Source organism: Mixophyes fleayi, chromosome 5 (genome assembly GCF_038048845.1).
Source record: "Mixophyes fleayi isolate aMixFle1 chromosome 5, aMixFle1.hap1, whole genome shotgun sequence".
Taxonomy (NCBI): Eukaryota; Metazoa; Chordata; class Amphibia; order Anura; family Limnodynastidae; genus Mixophyes; species Mixophyes fleayi.
Window position 1 is genome coordinate 271,329,019 of NC_134406.1, and position 18,212 is coordinate 271,347,230.

General features: G+C 42.7%; 1 protein-coding gene across 1 annotated transcript; it reads left to right on the forward strand.

The window, feature by feature from the left end:
• The first annotated feature begins 467 nt into the window (after nucleotides 1–467).
• IBA57 (iron-sulfur cluster assembly factor IBA57) lies at nucleotides 468–7,456 on the forward strand. The gene is made up of 3 exons (XM_075214132.1): nucleotides 468–762; nucleotides 1,869–2,209; nucleotides 5,138–7,456. Exons 1-3 carry the CDS (start codon nucleotides 530–532, stop codon nucleotides 5,527–5,529), a joined length of 966 nt encoding a protein of 321 aa, XP_075070233.1. The 5' UTR covers nucleotides 468–529; the 3' UTR covers nucleotides 5,530–7,456.
• Nucleotides 7,457–18,212: the final 10,756 nt, after the last annotated feature.

Here is an 18,212-nt window from a genome sequence, read left to right on the forward strand (position 1 = left end):
GTCGGGAATTGAACTCATGACCCCAGTGCTGTGAGGCAGAACTGCTAACCACTTAGCCAACCATGCTGCTACATGCAATATGGATCGATACAAGCTGCTCTCTGCCTTCAACCCCCAAAATCATTCTTACTGATTGGCAGGATGGAGTGAAGCACCGACATAAAAATCCAGTGACTGCCTTGGGAATTTCAGGACAGTTGGCAGATATTCTATAGAAACCAATCATAAATTTGAATTAATTTTCTAAACTCTAACCAGAATATAACACCTAAAATCATATTGATGCAATAATGTGATTGGCTGCTACAGAGACCTGTGCAACTTTTTGCATAAATAATCTCACAATATGGTTAAATATAGGTTCATTAATAGGTGGGCACCTGTGGTGGCCTCCAAGTATTATGTCTGCCAATCATGTAGCCTGACCCTGATGCACTGAACAGCGCTGCCAGCAGAGGGCGCGTCACGCAGAGAGAGCCGTGTAACGTGAGTGATATGACGTCACGACAGTGACTGCCGTTTCTCCGTCATGGCACGGCCACGGCTTCTTTCCCTCCTGCTCCGGCCATGGGTCCGCCGGCTGAGCGGCACATGCTACCCTCTAGGGGGGCACCGGGAGCTGCTGCGGCTCCGTGGCCAGCAAGCACCGACCTTCCTGCAGGGGCTAATGTCGAATGACGCAGAGCGGCTGAGGGAAGGCGCCGTGTACGCTCACCTGATCAACGTGCAGGGGCGGAGTCTATTTGACGTCATTCTGTACAGGTAAAGGATGTCAGTATGGGCTCTAGGTGCGGGGCAGACATCTTTACTCCTGGCAACAGCCCTCACTTTTCCTGCAGTATGCTACAAAGTTGTATAATGCTTGTGCTGACCCTCTAACCTAACAAAAGTGCATAGAATAAAATATATGTCCCAGGTATGCCTAGTTGGAACTAAACGTCCTAACAAGGCCTTCTAGCTAGGTATGTGTCCCCTCTTGCATTGTATGTTTTATATGTTATTTATAGGATTTATTGACTAAATCACTTGATATTGACCAATCTGAGTGATACTAGTTTTTTTTTCCCACATATTTTCCATTTGTGATAACCTGGTTTAAAGTAGTTGTCACAATTCAATTTAAACAACTTACCACCACAATTGCAAACTAATTCCAATTCAAGTCTCCAGTTGTTACCGTCTGAGGTGGAAACCCTGCTGGTGTAGGTCTAGAACATATTGTGCATCAGATTAGCAGACATGGTGTGTGTCCGTGAGATAAAACTATTCCAGCTCCTCCCTCCCTATTTCATGAACCTAAAGGTTGTATGCGCTGCAGGAATGACATACAAGCGTGCTGGTAATCATGGTGTGTCCTGCTTGGGCGCCATGGATAATATAAATCAGTAAATGGTTTCTGAATACTTTCCGATTACCAGCATGTAATAGGGTTTGCTTTACGTATGTATTGTACGTGCTGACATTGAATGAATGCGTCTGGTGAAGTTGCATTGTGTCTCCTATCTGTGGTTCAGGCATGAATCACACCACTAATACCCTCTAACATGACCCCTGCCACTTGCTACAAGTTGTTCTGGCTGACGGGTTATGGGTGAGGGTCTGCACTAATTAAACATGCTGGTTCTGATAGGAAAACTCTATAAAAAAAAAAACCTGCACTGCAAGCAGGATAAAGCTGAGTATTGATGTAGAAATGTAATCCGTATATACAGATACTCCTGTCACTGGCATTTATCTGATAACTGCTTCTCTTTCTTCCCCCCCGTCTTGCCTGTTTCTATATCTATTTTTTCCATGAGGTCCCAGCAACACTGTGTCACTTGTAGGTTGAAAGTGACAAATTTACCACAGAATTATGTCTTTTCCAGATGCTCCGCGGAGCAGGATGAACAGTCCGACGTTCTTCTGGAGTGCGACGTTTCGGCTGTGGAGCCGATCCAGAAGCATCTGCAGGTGTACAACTTCCGGAAGAAGGTGGAGGTATCTCCGTGCCCTGAGCTATCGGTGTGGGCGGTGATCCCATCTCAGGAAAAACAGGATCCCCCTGCCGACAGACTGCCTCATCCGGCTGTGCTGTGTGCTCCTGACCCCAGGGTGGCAGTTATGGGTTGGAGGGTGGTGGCAGAGACTGGTGGGAACGTCCAGGACCTCCTGCCGGGAACTCGGCTGGGAAACTTCATGGAATATAGCAAGCACAGATATGAATGTGGTATGTATACACGTGTAGTGGCTATAGGTGAACGGTAATCTCAAACATATATAACTTTCCAAGATAATTAAGAAAACCAGTAGAAGTGAGTGACTTAAAATGAATATATTTCTGTAAGACTATATATTGGCCAGGTCACCATCTTTATCACTGTTTATGTTATTATGGTTCATTTGTACAACCCTAAAGACATTAAAGAGTTTGTCCATCTAATACTGTATGTGGAAGATCCTATCTCCTGCCACCCACAGTCCTTCACTTTACCCACAGTCCTTCACTTTACCCACAGTCCTTCACTTTACCCACAGTCCCTGTGTTCTCACTGCAGCATGGAAGCAGTGTGAGCTTCACATTGTCATCCTGCCCATTCACGGGTGGGTCAAGACACCAAAATATAGTTCACTCTGCACCTTGTTGAGCTAGCTTCAGTGCAGAGGAGTGACGAGAGTTGGCAGCGAGGGCAAGGACTTACAGGGGGCACATACTTATACAGCCGCTACATAACTCTTTGCTTTAGGTGGACAACTCGTTTAATATTTATCTTTCACTTACACACATTTGGGTTGTTTGTTGTTGCCGTGAAGGACTGGGTGGAATTTGTCATCCTTTGGTTGGACGTCAATGGTGGGGTGTAGTGTGGCTGTTTCTGTTCCTCTGGCCCGGGTCTGGTAAGGTGATCAGAATAAAGTGGGGGGGGAACTGGTCCATGGCTTCCGGTTGTAGTGGTTGAATAAAATGTTAGAGTAGGTTAATGATACATAACTGTAAACCATGTGGTTATCATAGATCATATCAAGTGCAACAGAAAGAGAGAGATAGTGGTAACAATGAGGTTATAGAACATAATGAAATCACTGGTAGACAGTGTGGTAAGAATATGGTTGAGTGTAGAACGGAGAGAGAGGTGAGGGTCTACTAAAGGGGGTCAGTGACTTGCGCAGACTATTGGACTGTGGGGTGATGGAATAATGTAAACATAAGGTGATAGTGATGATACCAGAGTGTTGCAGAGAATAGGAGTAACAGAAATTAGAGGCTGAAGGATAAAAGAGTAGAAAGAATAAATAAACATAATAGAGATAAAAAAAAATAATAAGAATACAATTAAAGGTATGAGTGAATAAATAATTCAATAGTAAACCATATAGCATCAATCTGTAGTGTTGCAGTGCTATTAGTATTAAGCACCATTCACCAACTCATGACTTCTTCTTTCCAAACTCCACAACCTACTGAAGAAGACGCACGTTGGTGAAACGCGTTCAGTTACTAATAGCACTGCAACACTACAGTTTGATGCTATATTATTTATTATTGAATTACTTATTTATTCACTCATATTGTATTTTTATTTTGTGTATTTCTGTTTTGTTTATGCCTACTGTAACGCTTTACTCAACCACCACAAAAGAAACTCCGAGAACAGTTACCACCACTTTACGTTAGACACCTCACCGCGCCCAAACCAGAGGATCAGAACCGACACTAGATCCCATTGCAGACCTCCAACCAAAGGATCATAATACGCACGCTTGCCGCCCAGCGCTTCACGGCAACAACAAGCTAAGTATCGCCTTTACTAGTCTTACTAGGTAGAGGACCAGCACATTTGTAGCGCACTCAGTCCTTCACATTAACAAAGGTCTAGGCCACTACTCGCTGAACATTTTGTTGGCTGAAGAAATAGTCACCTGAATACAGCCTATCAGTTCCTTAGGATCCAGTGACATCACTGAGGCGTAACACTGGTCAATTGATGACTTGTGTTCTCATGACTGCTGCTTCAGCCCACCACTGTGTTTAGTATTGAATTTCACTCTCCAAACCAAGATGTAGCTTCTCTACAGAGGGACTTAAACTGGATGATTGGGTGGCCAAATGCAATATGAGGTTTAACATAGATAAATGTAAGGTTATGCATTTAGGAATCAAAACAAGAACGCAATCTATAAATTAAATGGAATTAATTTAGGAGAATCTATAATGGAAAAGGATTTGGGAGTGCTCGTAGACAGTAGACTTAGCAATAGTGCTCAATGTCAAGCAGCAGCTGCAAGGACAAATAAAGTATTGGTATGCATAAAAAGGGGCATAGATGCAAGGGAAGACAGTGTAATTTTGCCACTGTATAAATCGTTGGTAAGACCTCATCTTGAATATGCAGTACAGTTCTGGGCCCCACTCTATAAAAAAGATAATTTGGAACTAGAAAGGGTTCAGAGTAGGGCGACAATATTGATAAAGGGTATGAAGTCATTAAGTTATGAGGAAAGGTTAGTCAGTTTAGATATGTTTACTTTAGAAAAGAGGCATCTAAGAGGAGATATGATTACTGTGTACAAATACATTAAGGGTCAATACAGAGAACTTTCATGGGAACTTTTTACCCCAAGGACCATACACAGGACAGGCGGTCACCCCCTAAGGTTAGAGGAGAGGAAATTTCACAACCAGCAAAGGAAGGGGTTCTTTACAGTAAGGGCAGTCAAGATATGGAATTCACTGCCAGGGAAGGTTGTGATGGCAGATTCAATAGATATGTTTAAGAAAGGATTAGACAATTTTTTGGCGGAAAAGTTTATCCAGGGATACGACCGTTAATTAAAATGAGGGATAGTAGTGTATATAGGGTAAAAATAGGACTGCAATATTGAATCTGGGGGGATTTTCACAATTGAAACAGATTGGCGGTTGCTTACTCTGGATCAATTTCAAATATAAGTGCAGGATCGCAGGAGATTCAAAATAGGTTGAACTTGATGGACTGGTGTCTTTTTTTTTCATCCTCATCAACTATGTAACCTTCATCCTCTAAAATTGATGCTGTACTTTTCTACTGCCACTCTCCACTCGCCGGCTGGTTTTGATAATGGCTATCCTCATCATTCTAGTTTGTAAAGTCACGTATCCTTACACTTGTTTTTATAGGAATCCCAGAGGGGGTGAAGGACATTCCTCCAGGTGTTGCCTTACCGCTGGAATCCAACGTGGTCTTCATGAACGGAATCAGTTTTTCCAAAGGCTGCTACCTTGGTCAGGAGCTAACTGCCCGAACGCACCACACTGGCGTCATCCGTAAACGCTTAGTGCCTGTACGTCTGTCATCGCCATTACCAACCGAGGCTGAGGGGCTGGATATCGTCGCGTCATCAGGGAAATCTGCCGGCAAATACAGAGCCGGCGTGGAAGACACGGGGCTGGCGTTGCTCAGACTGGCACATATCAATGAGGAACTTCAGATAAATACAGACAGCCAAGGTCCAGTCAACGTAAAGGCTTCTGTGCCCACGTGGTGGCCTAAGTCTGGTGATAGTTCATAAATACCCGCTGAGGCCAATATAACATTGCACTAAATCACCATTCGATGACAAGGGTATTAAGTGCCATCATCTTTCCCACAGGCTAAACCCTCTGCCTCTAAGTATTTTTAACTCTGCAGGTGCCTCCACGTGAACATGGGAATTACATTATATACAGAATCTGTTTCTGGAGTTCTCTAAGCAAATGATGCACAGTGTGTGAACACCGTTTGTTGGTAGCGTGACTTTAACACTAAGCCGATGTCCATTTTTCATTAATAGTATTTAACTGCTACAAGATGATGTGCAAACATTTTGTATTCGTTTTTTGTTGCCTTATAGTAAAACACTTAAATGCATCTGCTTCTATGCAGCAAGAAAGGTCCATTGTTTTGCAGAGTAAATCTGCATTTTTCAACAAAGTAAAACACTTTAGTGGTTGTCAACCAATTTCTAGCGTAGAGTACAAAGAAACTGGATGCGAGAGCTCAGACTGGTATCTGTTCCAACTAAATTGATAAATGTCAGCTGAAATCTCCAGCTCACAAGTAGATACAAACAAATGTTTATTTGTCTGCCACAAAGCAGCAGAAAAAAGTTATACATTGTTAATCCTCTTATTATCACAATTAAAAACAGATGTGTGAACTACTTTTTAAATAATTTAGCACATCTCAGACACCTGTATTGTAATTTTTTGAAGACATCTGCAGAATGCTTGTTCATTTAAAGTGTTGACAGCCCCAATATTATATTGAGTGTAGGCAACATATACTCCACAGTGAAGGCAGTCATTATGTGGACTCAACCAATATTCATTAGAATTAAGCTTAACGTTTACTAGGAACAGGTGACATCAATGATTCCTAGTGAATTGATTGGCTAAATCGTGGTCTAGTCTACAACATGGCTGCCTCCACTTGGAGACGAGTATAACGTAGTACAGCACAGAGAATCCCCTTGCAAAACCTACAGCCTAGTGTCATGTGAAACGCACACAGCAAAGATGGCTGCTCACCCTTTGTGTTACCACATCTGTGTCTACAAACACATACAGCGATCTATGGAATGTTCTGTCCTGCTCAGAGATGGTCATTGTTACATACTTCAAGCGAGTATATATATTTTTTTCATTCTTTATTTTCCGTTGTATTTAAGTAAATGTATAAATAATTATTTTCTGCGTTGTTAAAATATTGTTTGAAGTGAAGGTTTAAAAAGACAATGAAATTGTCTGAATGTGAACCATATAATAAGCAAAGGGTTTTCGAGCTGCATTAAAAAAAAACATAAAATAAAAATGATTATGCAAGCGGGTGAAATTGTTTTTAAATTTGCAAATTATACGATGCATATGAAAAATATTTATTTTTGTGTGTAGGTTGTGGAACTTATTTACAGTAATGACACTTTTGCAGGAGAAAGACCTGATTCTCCACCTCCATTTCTCTCTGTACACAAGTGTCCTGGAACTATCTGCTCCCACACTGAAAACATCCGTCCGTTGGGTGATTCTAGGTATTATAAAGGTAGCTGTTGCACTCTAATTAGACAGATATTTCCATAAATGTATAAAATCAGCTAATAGAGCAAACATACAACCTTTTTATAGATGTTCTGCGCATGTTTACAGTACTGAGAGGTAGTTTTACTTCTGCTCTGAATGAAACCACAATGGGAGACGTTTATAAAATTCGGTGCACAGGTAACTAGGATATAAAGATGCTGTAACCCTTAGCAACCAATCGCATTCTGTCATTTTCTAGCACAATTAAGGACGGGGGGTGTTGACCTATCATGTAGTGACGTGCCTGCTGGAACACTTGGAATTGTTTTTAAATCTGTTTTATTTAAGCAAGAGCACAGAAAACACGTACATGGGCAGCACGGTGGCTCACTGGTTTGCACATACATCTTACTATTTATTTATTTACTATCTTAGTTCTTTCTTTATGCATATGGCTATGAGGTCCTAGCTGTGTTTCTGGAGTCCCTCTGTCAACAAGGAGTACCAATTGAGCTGGAAACAGTGCCAGATATACAAATAAGCATAAAAGTTATTTTATTCGGTACGCATATGCACTACTAGATGAGCCTACACGTGGGACTGCATGCAGTGTGTTTACACGAGTCTTCTATATACCCACTCCTAGTGCCTGCTTTCATCTGGGAGTCACAATATATGACTTCAATTCTTCATATCTACAGTGTGCCTTTATATTTTATTACGATAATACACTATGTGGCGCCCTGTTCATTGTATTTTTCTATAGATTCTCCAGATCCACCATCTGTTTATGGAACTGGCAGCCGCCTGCAAATAGGACTTTGTGTATTTCAATCATTTTATTCATATAGTGGACTATATTTGTAGTAGTGGGTTACGCGCCCCGTTTATTATCTGTTGTTTTTGTACATATACATATCTAATATATAAATGTCTAGTGGCGTGTGTTAGTCTGTCTGTCTGTGTGGAAAAAAATAAAACCAAGCTGCAGCGCCACCTGCTGGGCGGAGTTATACACTGACCTACTAAATTCTTAGTGTGTGTGGGAAAAAAATTCAGAAAGGGCTGAAATTTGGTATACTAAGATGTTTTTAATTTGTTAATTTAATTTGTTAATTGTTAAAAGTGTTTATAAAGATTTAAAAAAAAAATATATATATTTCTTGAAGGAGAAGTGAATGTTGGGAGTGGTTGTTGGTTGCCGGGGGTGACAGTGGGGAGTGGTTGGTGGTTGAGGCCTGGGCTATGGCCCAAATGCATGACAAGAACCTTTTTAACACCTTAAGTAGCTTGATTTGACTAGAATGCATGAGTATCATGCACGGGTTAACTTGTGTGTGTGTGTATATATGTATATATATATATATATGTATATATATATATATATATATATATATATATATATTACATACATACATATGTGTGTCTCCCCGACTTAGAATAAATGATGACTGACCTTAAGAATGACACAAGTCCCCCAGTGTGATAACAAATCACGATCACCAGTAAGAATGGCATGTTCTTTGGACGTCATTTTAAACTGCGACCACTCTATGACTATTTTTAAAGCGCCAATGCCACTGAACCCCATCAATGTTTATCCTGGGATGAGAACAACAGATTCTTGTGGGGAAGGAACAGTCACCAAGCAAACACTACACTACAGTTACTGTACACACATAGAAATAATACTGTGACAACGTCAGTAACAAACATACAGCAGAGACAGTTATTGTACAAATGTTCAGTAACTGCATCTGCTGTAGTTATTAGTGGTTACACACCGGACACACACAACAGCACATAGCTATAGGCTGCACAGTGCACAATGTGTAGGCATGACGCTATGTCATATCATGTACAATCTGTATCCATGTGTGTTACAGAGAAAGACCCTGGAAAATGTCCCTTCCTAACCTTTCTATACAAAAGACTCTGTGAAGAGCATATATATATATATATATATATATATATATATATACGTATGTATGTATATATATATATATATATATACATATATACATAAATATGTGTATGTATATATGTGTATGTATATGTATATATATATATATATATATATATATATCCTGCCTGTAGTACCACTTTTCCACCAAAGGGGCCGCTGTGGTACTTAGACTGCTCTCTTACCAGCCACCAGAGCAAGGCTCATTATTCCAGGATACTTAACACCTGTCCCAGCAGCCTTTGCCAGATCATCTGTTACCTTTACCTGTCTTGCTTTTCCTGTGTGCTATCCTGATTGATTCCCTGGTATTTACCTCTGCTAGTCCCTCCGTTTTTGCACCTCTTCCTGTGACCCCTGACCTGGCTTGTCTGTGATTCGGTACCTGCTTGCCACTCTCCGGTGCTTCTGTTCGCTATCTAGCTGCAGACCATCACATGCTGTGTCCGTTACGTTCAGTGCATTGCTCCGCAGACCGTCTGACCTTGTATATCATCTCCACTACTTTGTGGTAAAGTCCTGCAGATCATTGCATTCTGCATCTGTTGTTTATGAGTTCTCTTGCTATTTCTTCCCTACCCTACTGTATTGCATCCTGAAACCTGTGTAATTGGTGTTTAATAAAAACCACTTCATTCACTATGCTCTTTCTGTGGTCTTATATTGAGAATCCTGATAATTGCTCCCCTAACAATCCAGCATCTACAGTCTGTAGCAGCTATCTAGCGATCTAGCTCCTGTGTCTGCAGTTGTTAAGTAATTAATAAACCACTGCATACCATTTACGCTCTCTCAGTGATCATCACATTGAGAATCCTAACAACATTGTTTTGCTTCTCCAGTATCGTGTTGTGCCCTCAAGTGCTGTTTAAAACTGTTGTCATTTATTTAACTATGTATCCAAACACTTTTGTTGCCGGTTCTCAGTTTTGACATTGCAAAAATAAAGTTTTCATAAACATAAGAAAATCCTGGTTGGCATATTTGTTTAACCAAATTTATTAAAACATACGAAAAACTTTTGGATTTTTTCAAACTTTAATGGTAAAGTTTTTTGTGATAGGATGATTATTTAAAAGATAGTTGGTTTTGAGGAAATTGCCTTCTTGCTTGGCTATAGGTATTACAAAACACATTACTGCTTTGGAATTATATCCTGTTGTAGTCTCCATGGTGATTTGGCAAGATAAGATCAACAACAACGGAGATTTATTACATTGTGATATATAGGCGTGGTTAATGTTACTAATAATTGATCTGCATCTTCAACAGAAGTGTTAACATTTTTGTGCGTTTTTAGTCCTTTTTCCTGCTTCGTTGTCAGATGTATTTGTTACAGCTTGTAACACTTGTTTACAATGTTGATATGTTATTATATTTTTCTTTGTGTTACCTTATTATGAGATTAAGGGTAGTGTGTGGCCCTTTTAAAGATTAGTGGGCTGCACCGTGTGGCCCCTGAGGGTGTATCTGGTTGCCTGTGGTTTAGAAAGTAACATTTGTTACAGGATTACTTGTATTCCTGGAGAAACCCATTTAATTCTCATCCTGATCACTTTATCGTTTTTCTTCATTTACTTAATACTAGCCCATTTAGTGCTACAATTAAACGGGAACTTCATACTACTATAAATTGTCCCAATTAAAGGATTTAAAAAACAATTTCTTAATTAAACAGCTGCTCAAATGTCATGCCAAAAAATGTTGCAATAGAAGACTCTAGACACTTCTGAAATGTTGAATAAATTGTTGGAATTAATAAAATCTGTCTGTTTTTCTGATAATAAGGTTACTTGTTTCTGGAGCTGTTACATAATTAGTATTACAAATTTAGAAATGCCCATCAGGATAAGTACAAATTCTCAGATCAAAATATTAGGCTTTGATGCATTAACCAAATATTGTCTCAAATCCAATTTTTACAAACCTGTTGGTATGGTCTGGCATAGCGTCTAGGGTTATTACGTTCTCCATTTAGATAAAACTTTTGGAAAAAAGTCTCGGATTAAGATCATAATGTCTATCCCCAAATTTATTCCCACCTTGGGTGTTTTCACCTATAGACATACAGAGGGGAATTCAAATTATATCGATGTGGGGCCCAACGTTGCAGATTTTCCTGCTTACCTCTATGGGTGCTGTCACGTGTGTATATCAGAATACATTTTATCACCTGTACTCCTGCAGCGGGACCTCAACGACTGGTGAAATAGTGGAGACGGGACCAGGAAGGACCAATAGTTGGCTGTTCCTTAACCTGCAGTCCTGGATGTGTTATATTCATATTCAACTGTATAGGGTGGTTGATAGATAGTGATAAGAAAACCCAGAGTTAGGATAATAGCGAAATACAAGAGTAATCCTGAATCAGGCAAGTAAATGGTCAAAAGGGGAAAATTCCAAGTTAAATGTACTTGCGTGGTCTATAGATCAAGCCGGGTCATTATACAGATAAGTAGGGCTACCAGCAAAAAGCAACGTGAATCAGGATACTGCATCGGTGCAGAGTATCCCCCAAAACAGTTCTGGGGGCACTGCGTGGCATATTGCGGAGAATTGAATCAGCCACAATTTGTATATTCAGAGAAAATACATTTTATTTGCCCGATGTAGGTTTAGATGTATTTAATTTAGGGTTACAGTGTTAGAGTGGGCTCTGGCGGAAGGGACTCTCCCTTATTAAGGAATTACCAGAGTTCGGCATGGGGGTAAAAAATTTGATATTGTTATATATTTTTATGACTTAGTAAAGGTTTAATGGATCTCTTGGGTCAGTAAGGCTAAGGCTGGGTAACACGTTACAAAAACTTTCACTCAATTTGTTATCAATAACGATTTTACAAACGACTGAATCAGTCTGCCGATTCATGTGCATACACTATACACAGTTTAGATTTAGCTGCAGATCTGTGCTATTCATCCGGTCTAAGAGCAGTATAGTCGGTCATTTCTGTAACCGGCGGTAGTCACTTTAACGGTGCTGATAACACTGACAGCGACTACCACGATGGTACCAAAACGAAAATGACTTAGCCGACTTACAAGAAAGGAGGACTGACCTTAATAATGACAGATCAAGTGGGCAGCAGTCTGATAAGAAATCACGATCCCCGGTAACAACCTCATGTTGTCACTACGTCAGTTTGAATTGCGACTTGGGTCTGACTATTTTTAAAGTGGCAATGCCGTTTGTCATCCCACCTAATACACTTAAGCCTTAGTCTTAGACCTACGGATTATTGAACTCTCCACTACACTGTCATTAGTATTATTATTTTGTATTTATAAAGCTCTGACCAGTGGTTGAAATGCAAAGGGGGAGGGGGTTTCATCTGTTTTAAACACACTTTTTCCACCTTTCCCCTCTTCCAGGGGTTGGTCTCCAGGGGAGGCCTGTGACACAGCTTTACAACCACAATTTACATCTTCTCTGTTTAATAACTAATGCTAAAATCTAACATATCTTCTATAGGGAGTGTCACACAGCCACAATTTTAATAAATCCAACAGAAATTTACAAATCTACAGATACCAAACAGAGATAGGTCAAGTGTATTTGTTGAGCGGATACTCATTACCTCTCATTCCCTGCGTGACAGACAGTTTCTTTTGAAAAATGAGCTGCCCTTCATCATACTATTTATGAATATGTGTTCGATCACTAATTATATTGATTGTAAGTGTATTTTGGAAATGGAATTATACTTGCCTATATAGACTATAACAAGCCATCATGTGGTCACAAAGCCCATGGGGTAAATGTATGAAGCTCCGGGTTCTTCAACACCCGCAAGTTCGGCGTCTTCAGCGCTTAAATTTAAAGCGGCGCTGCCTTGTAAAGAGAAACTTCCCTTTACAAGGCAGCGCCGCTTTAAATTTAAGCGCTGAAGACGCCGAACTCGCGGGTGTTGAAGAACCCGGAGCTTCATACATTTACCCCCATGTCTCTTTGTGCAAGACCGCCGGCTAGGTCAATCCGTAAAGCCTCTTCAGGTGACAAAAACCACTCCAGTAACAGGACATAGCTCACCACATGAGGTCTCAGAAACTGTTCATTTCCCCCTAAAGGTGACAATGTTATCTTGTAGTCCTTGGTTCTGCAGAGCCAGAGAATAAACACAGGCAGAGCCGGATTTACACCTCATGGGGCCCTAGGCAAGATATCGGTTTGGGCCCCCCCCCCCCTTCACACGCACGCAGTGGCCCCTCACACACGCATAATACACGCACGCAGAGGGGACACACACACACATAATACACGGACGCAGTGGGGACACACACACATAATACACGGACGCAGTGGGGACACACACGCATAATACACGCATGCAGAGGGTACACACACACACATAATACACGGACGCAGTGGGGACACACACACATAATACACGCACGCAGTGGCCCCTCACACACGCATAATACACGCACGCAGAGGGGACACACACACACATAATACACGGACGCAGTGGGGACACACACACATAATACACGGACGCAGTGGGGACACACACGCATAATACACGCATGCAGAGGGTACACACACACACATAATACACGGACGCAGTGGGGACACACACACATAATACACGCACGCAGTGGCCCCTCACACACGCATAATACACGCACGCAGAGGGGACACACACACACATAATACACGGACGCAGTGGGGACACACACACATAATACACGGACGCAGTGGGGACACACACACATAATACACGGACGCAGTGGGGACACACACACATAATACACGGACGCAGAGGGGACACACACACACATAATATACGGACACAGTGGGGACACACACACATAATACACGGACGCAGTGGGGACACACACACATAATACACGGACGCAGTGGGGACACACACACATAATACACGCACACAGAGGGGACACACACACACATAATACACGGACGCAGTGGGGACACACACACATAATACACGGACGCAGTGGGGACACACACACATAATACACGGACGCAGTGGGGACACACACACATAATACACGGACGCAGAGGGGACACACACACACATAATACACGGACGCAGTGGGGACACACACACATAATACACGGACGCAGTGGGGACACACACACACATAATACACGGACGCAGTGGGGACACACACACATAATACACGGACGTAGTGGGAACACACACACATAATACACGGATGCAGTGGGGACACACACACATAATACACGGACGCAGTGGACACACACACACAATACATGGACACAGTGGACACACACACAATACATGGACACATTGGACACATACACAATACCAGGACGCAGTGGGGACACACACGCACAATACCAGGATGCAGTGGGGACACACACACAATACATGGACACAGTGGGGACACACACACAATACCAGGACGCAGTGGGGACGGACACGCACAATACCAGGATGCAGAGGGGACACACACACACTTAATATACTACCCCACCCCTCCCCCAACTTACATTTTTCCTTGTAGGAGCTGGGGAGTATTCATCCCCTTCACACATGGGACGGCACTTGTGATGTAGTGCATGTCCCATGTGACACACAGAGGAGGGAGGGAGGAGACCAGTCACCACACTAGCCCCATGTGGCCCCCCCCCCCCCCGACTCGCGGCAGCCCCCCTCCCCCCCGCACGATTCCTGTCCTGTCCCCCCCAACTGTGCCCCCCGAGAGCCGCTAGGCCCTAGGCAGGTGCCTAGGTTGCCTAGCGGTAAATCCGGCCCTGAACACAGGTCAGTACTTCTGGCCTCATATTTTACACATTGGGGCATATCCAATTACAATTCATGGCCACGATTACACGCGGCTGTGCGTATAAAGCATCATTACAGTAGTGCAATATTTCGGGTACGCACCGAAATCCATGATGTTGCGGCACCAGGACCTGGGAGGCCGCGCATAATCGCGCCCACAAATCGTAATTGAATATGCCCCATTGAGTTAGGTCATTAACTCTGTGAGAGCGGCCGCTGATTTAAAGTAATTTGCATTCCCCTCTAGCTTCTGAAATGGGTTAATTTGATACACAGTATTTACAATGCAATCCCTTATAATTATTTCAGGAGTCTCCCGGACATTCTGGGAGTTGGCAAGTATGAAATACACGCAGACATGGAAACTAAGGGCATGGAGGTAATTATACTATATATGGGCACACTGACTGTGGGGGACATGTTGGCTATATACTGGCATGAGAGGATATGTGGAGGTATATTCGCTATTGGTGTCACGTACAGCTACAATCACCAGAGGTGGAACTAGTGAACTGTGGGCCCCGAGACAGGGAGGTGGGCCCCAGGGCCCCTAACCCTCTGCATCTGCCGTGCAACGGGCCCCATTACATCCAAGGGCCCCGCTGCAGTCACCTGCCGCACCAATGGTAGTTCCATAGTGACAATCACTCCATTTCTTCTATCATTTATTTAGAATGAGCGCCAATATCTTTTCCTATCAAAAGTTTCACCACAGTAACTTATAGTCTCACTATGAGGAATGTCATTGCACGTCTTTGGGACGTTTATATATATATATTTCAGTGACATAACATTACCACAGACGCAGAGTCACAGCTCCACCACCTCCCTCACATGAGGGAATATTTACACTAAACACACTGCACGGGAGGCTTTTTTTCCCGCCCATTTACCAGTCCTCTCATTACCAGAACCGCGCCCACTGACCTGCTATTGGTCAGAGGTACGGTCCGGCGGCAATAGAGGGCCGCGCGGTGGGAAGCTGGTCACGTGTCGTGCGAAGTTGGTCAGGGCGGGCGCGCGCCCGGTTTATCTGACAGCTCTCGCGCCGTGCCTCGCGCTCACATCTCTCCTTTAACCCCACAGGTGCCTGGAAAGGGGCGGGGTTATGCAAATAATGGGGGTGGCCTGGGATAGATTTACTCGGTCAGAGACAGATTTACTTCAGGAGTATTCCTGGCATGGTGGTCAGTGTGACAGGACCCCCGGGACTAGGGTCACCCCGGACCTGGTGAGCACCAGCCGTGTATTGTTATATTCATATAGCACTGACCCCTGTGTGATAATAACTCCCCCATGTAATATAGTGTGTGATGACTGTCACCTGTGTAATATGGTGTGATAACTGCCCTCATATGATGTGTATTATTAACTGCCCCCATGTAATATGGTGTGTGATAACTGTCCTTATGATAATGTGTATTAATAACTGCCCCCCCCTCCCCATGCAATATGGTGTGTGATAACTGTCCTTATGATAATGCGTATTAATAACTGCCCCCCCCATGTAATATGGTGTGTGATAACTGTCCTTATGATAATGTGTATTAATAACTGCCCCCCCCCCATGCAATATGGTGTGTGATAACTGTCCTTATGATAAAGCGTATTAATAACTGCCCCCCCCCATGCAATATGGTGTGTGATAACTGTCCTTATGATAATGCGTATTAATAACTGTCCCCCATGTAATATGGTGTGTGATAACTGTCCTTATGATAATGTGTATTAATAACTGCCCCCCCCCATGCAATATGGTGTGTGATAACTGTCCTTATGATAATGCATATTAATAACTGCCCCCATGTAATATGGTGTGTGATAACTGTCCTCATGATAATGTGTATTAATAACTGTCCCCCATGTAATATGGTGTGTGATAACTGTCCTTATGATAATGTGTATTAATAACTGCCCCCCCCATGCAATATGGTGTGTGATAATTGTCCTGTGTGATTAGTAGTGTGTACTAACAACTGCCGCCCCCCTTGTGATAAGGTGTCCATGATAATTGCCCCCCTGTGTGATAAGGTAAGGGGGGTGATACATGCTCCCTGAGACACTAAACATATCCGGTGCCCTCCTTCCAGTTGCCCGGGGCTGTTTATCACCATGATGGGGGCCCCCAGGCTCATGGTCTCTCTGTTATAGTGGAAATCAGCCCAGAGACTGATGGGGATGTGTCAGTACTTTGGGGGTAACTGCTGCCTGATTTAATATACTACATAAGCTTTGCTCCTCTCCTATTCGTGTCAGTGGGTTTTACCCATTGACTCTGGAGTCGCCAATGAAATGAGTGGGAAGAGCTCACTGGTGGCTTCATGTCTGTGGATATCGTGGGGATCTGTAGGGATTGTGATCAGCTATAAAAAGTGTAAAAGTCAGCAGTAGAAAGGTTAGTAAGGGGCATCTCAAGGGTCTTTCTCTGTAACACACATGGATACAGATTGTACATGATATGACATAGCGTCATGCCTACACATTGTGCCCTGTGCAGCCTATAGCCATGTGCTGTTCTGTGTGTGTCCGGTGTGTAACCACTAATAACTACAGCAGATGCAGTTACTGAACATTTGTACAATAAATGTCTCTGCTGTATGTTTGTTACTGACGTTGTCACAGTATTATTTCCATGTGTGTACAGTAACTGTAGTGTAGTGTTTGCTTGGTGACTGTTCCTTCCCCACAAGAATCTGTTGTCCTCATCCCAGGATATACAGCGTTCAGTGGGGTCATGCTAGGGGAGTCTGCTCCAATTCAATGCCGTGAGTCTCTGGAGAAGTCAGCAGGGAGACACATGGGGGAGATTCAATTCCCCGCATTGTTTTTTTTTATAAGAACGCAGAGTGCTCATCATTACTGTTAAAATGATAATTTTAACATGGATTTCTGCTCACGGCTCAGGGAGCTGCGAACAAAAATCAGCGTTGAAATTACCGTACTAATAGTAGTAATGCTCATCAATTACTGTAGTAACGGGATTCAATCTCTTCCCCCCCCCCCCCCCCCCCCATGGAGGTGATGTTTAGGCTGCAATCTGTGCTCTTTTTCTCCTTGCATAGTGGTGTGCAGAAAACTGAGCAGAGATTCCTTGCTGTAAGTAATAGGATGCAATGCGCATATTCAATTTGGTTTCCGGTCTGCGTGAACGCGTCAGAAGGGCCGCAAAGTCAATCCACGGTACCACAATAACGTGGATTTTCGTATGCACCCCATAGGATTTTGTAGGAAAGTCTGCGTTATTGCGGTACCGTATTACCGTCCATACTGCACAGGTAACGTGCACTACCGCGGACCGGAAACCTAATTGAATATGTCCCTATCTGTGTGGTTATCAGAATTGCGGTCATTGGTAAAAAGATTATGGCAATCGAATCGTAATAAAAAACAAAACCACAGATTACATTAAAGCGGTCAATAACACATGAATTGATTAAAACTACAACTCCACCTCAGTCACACT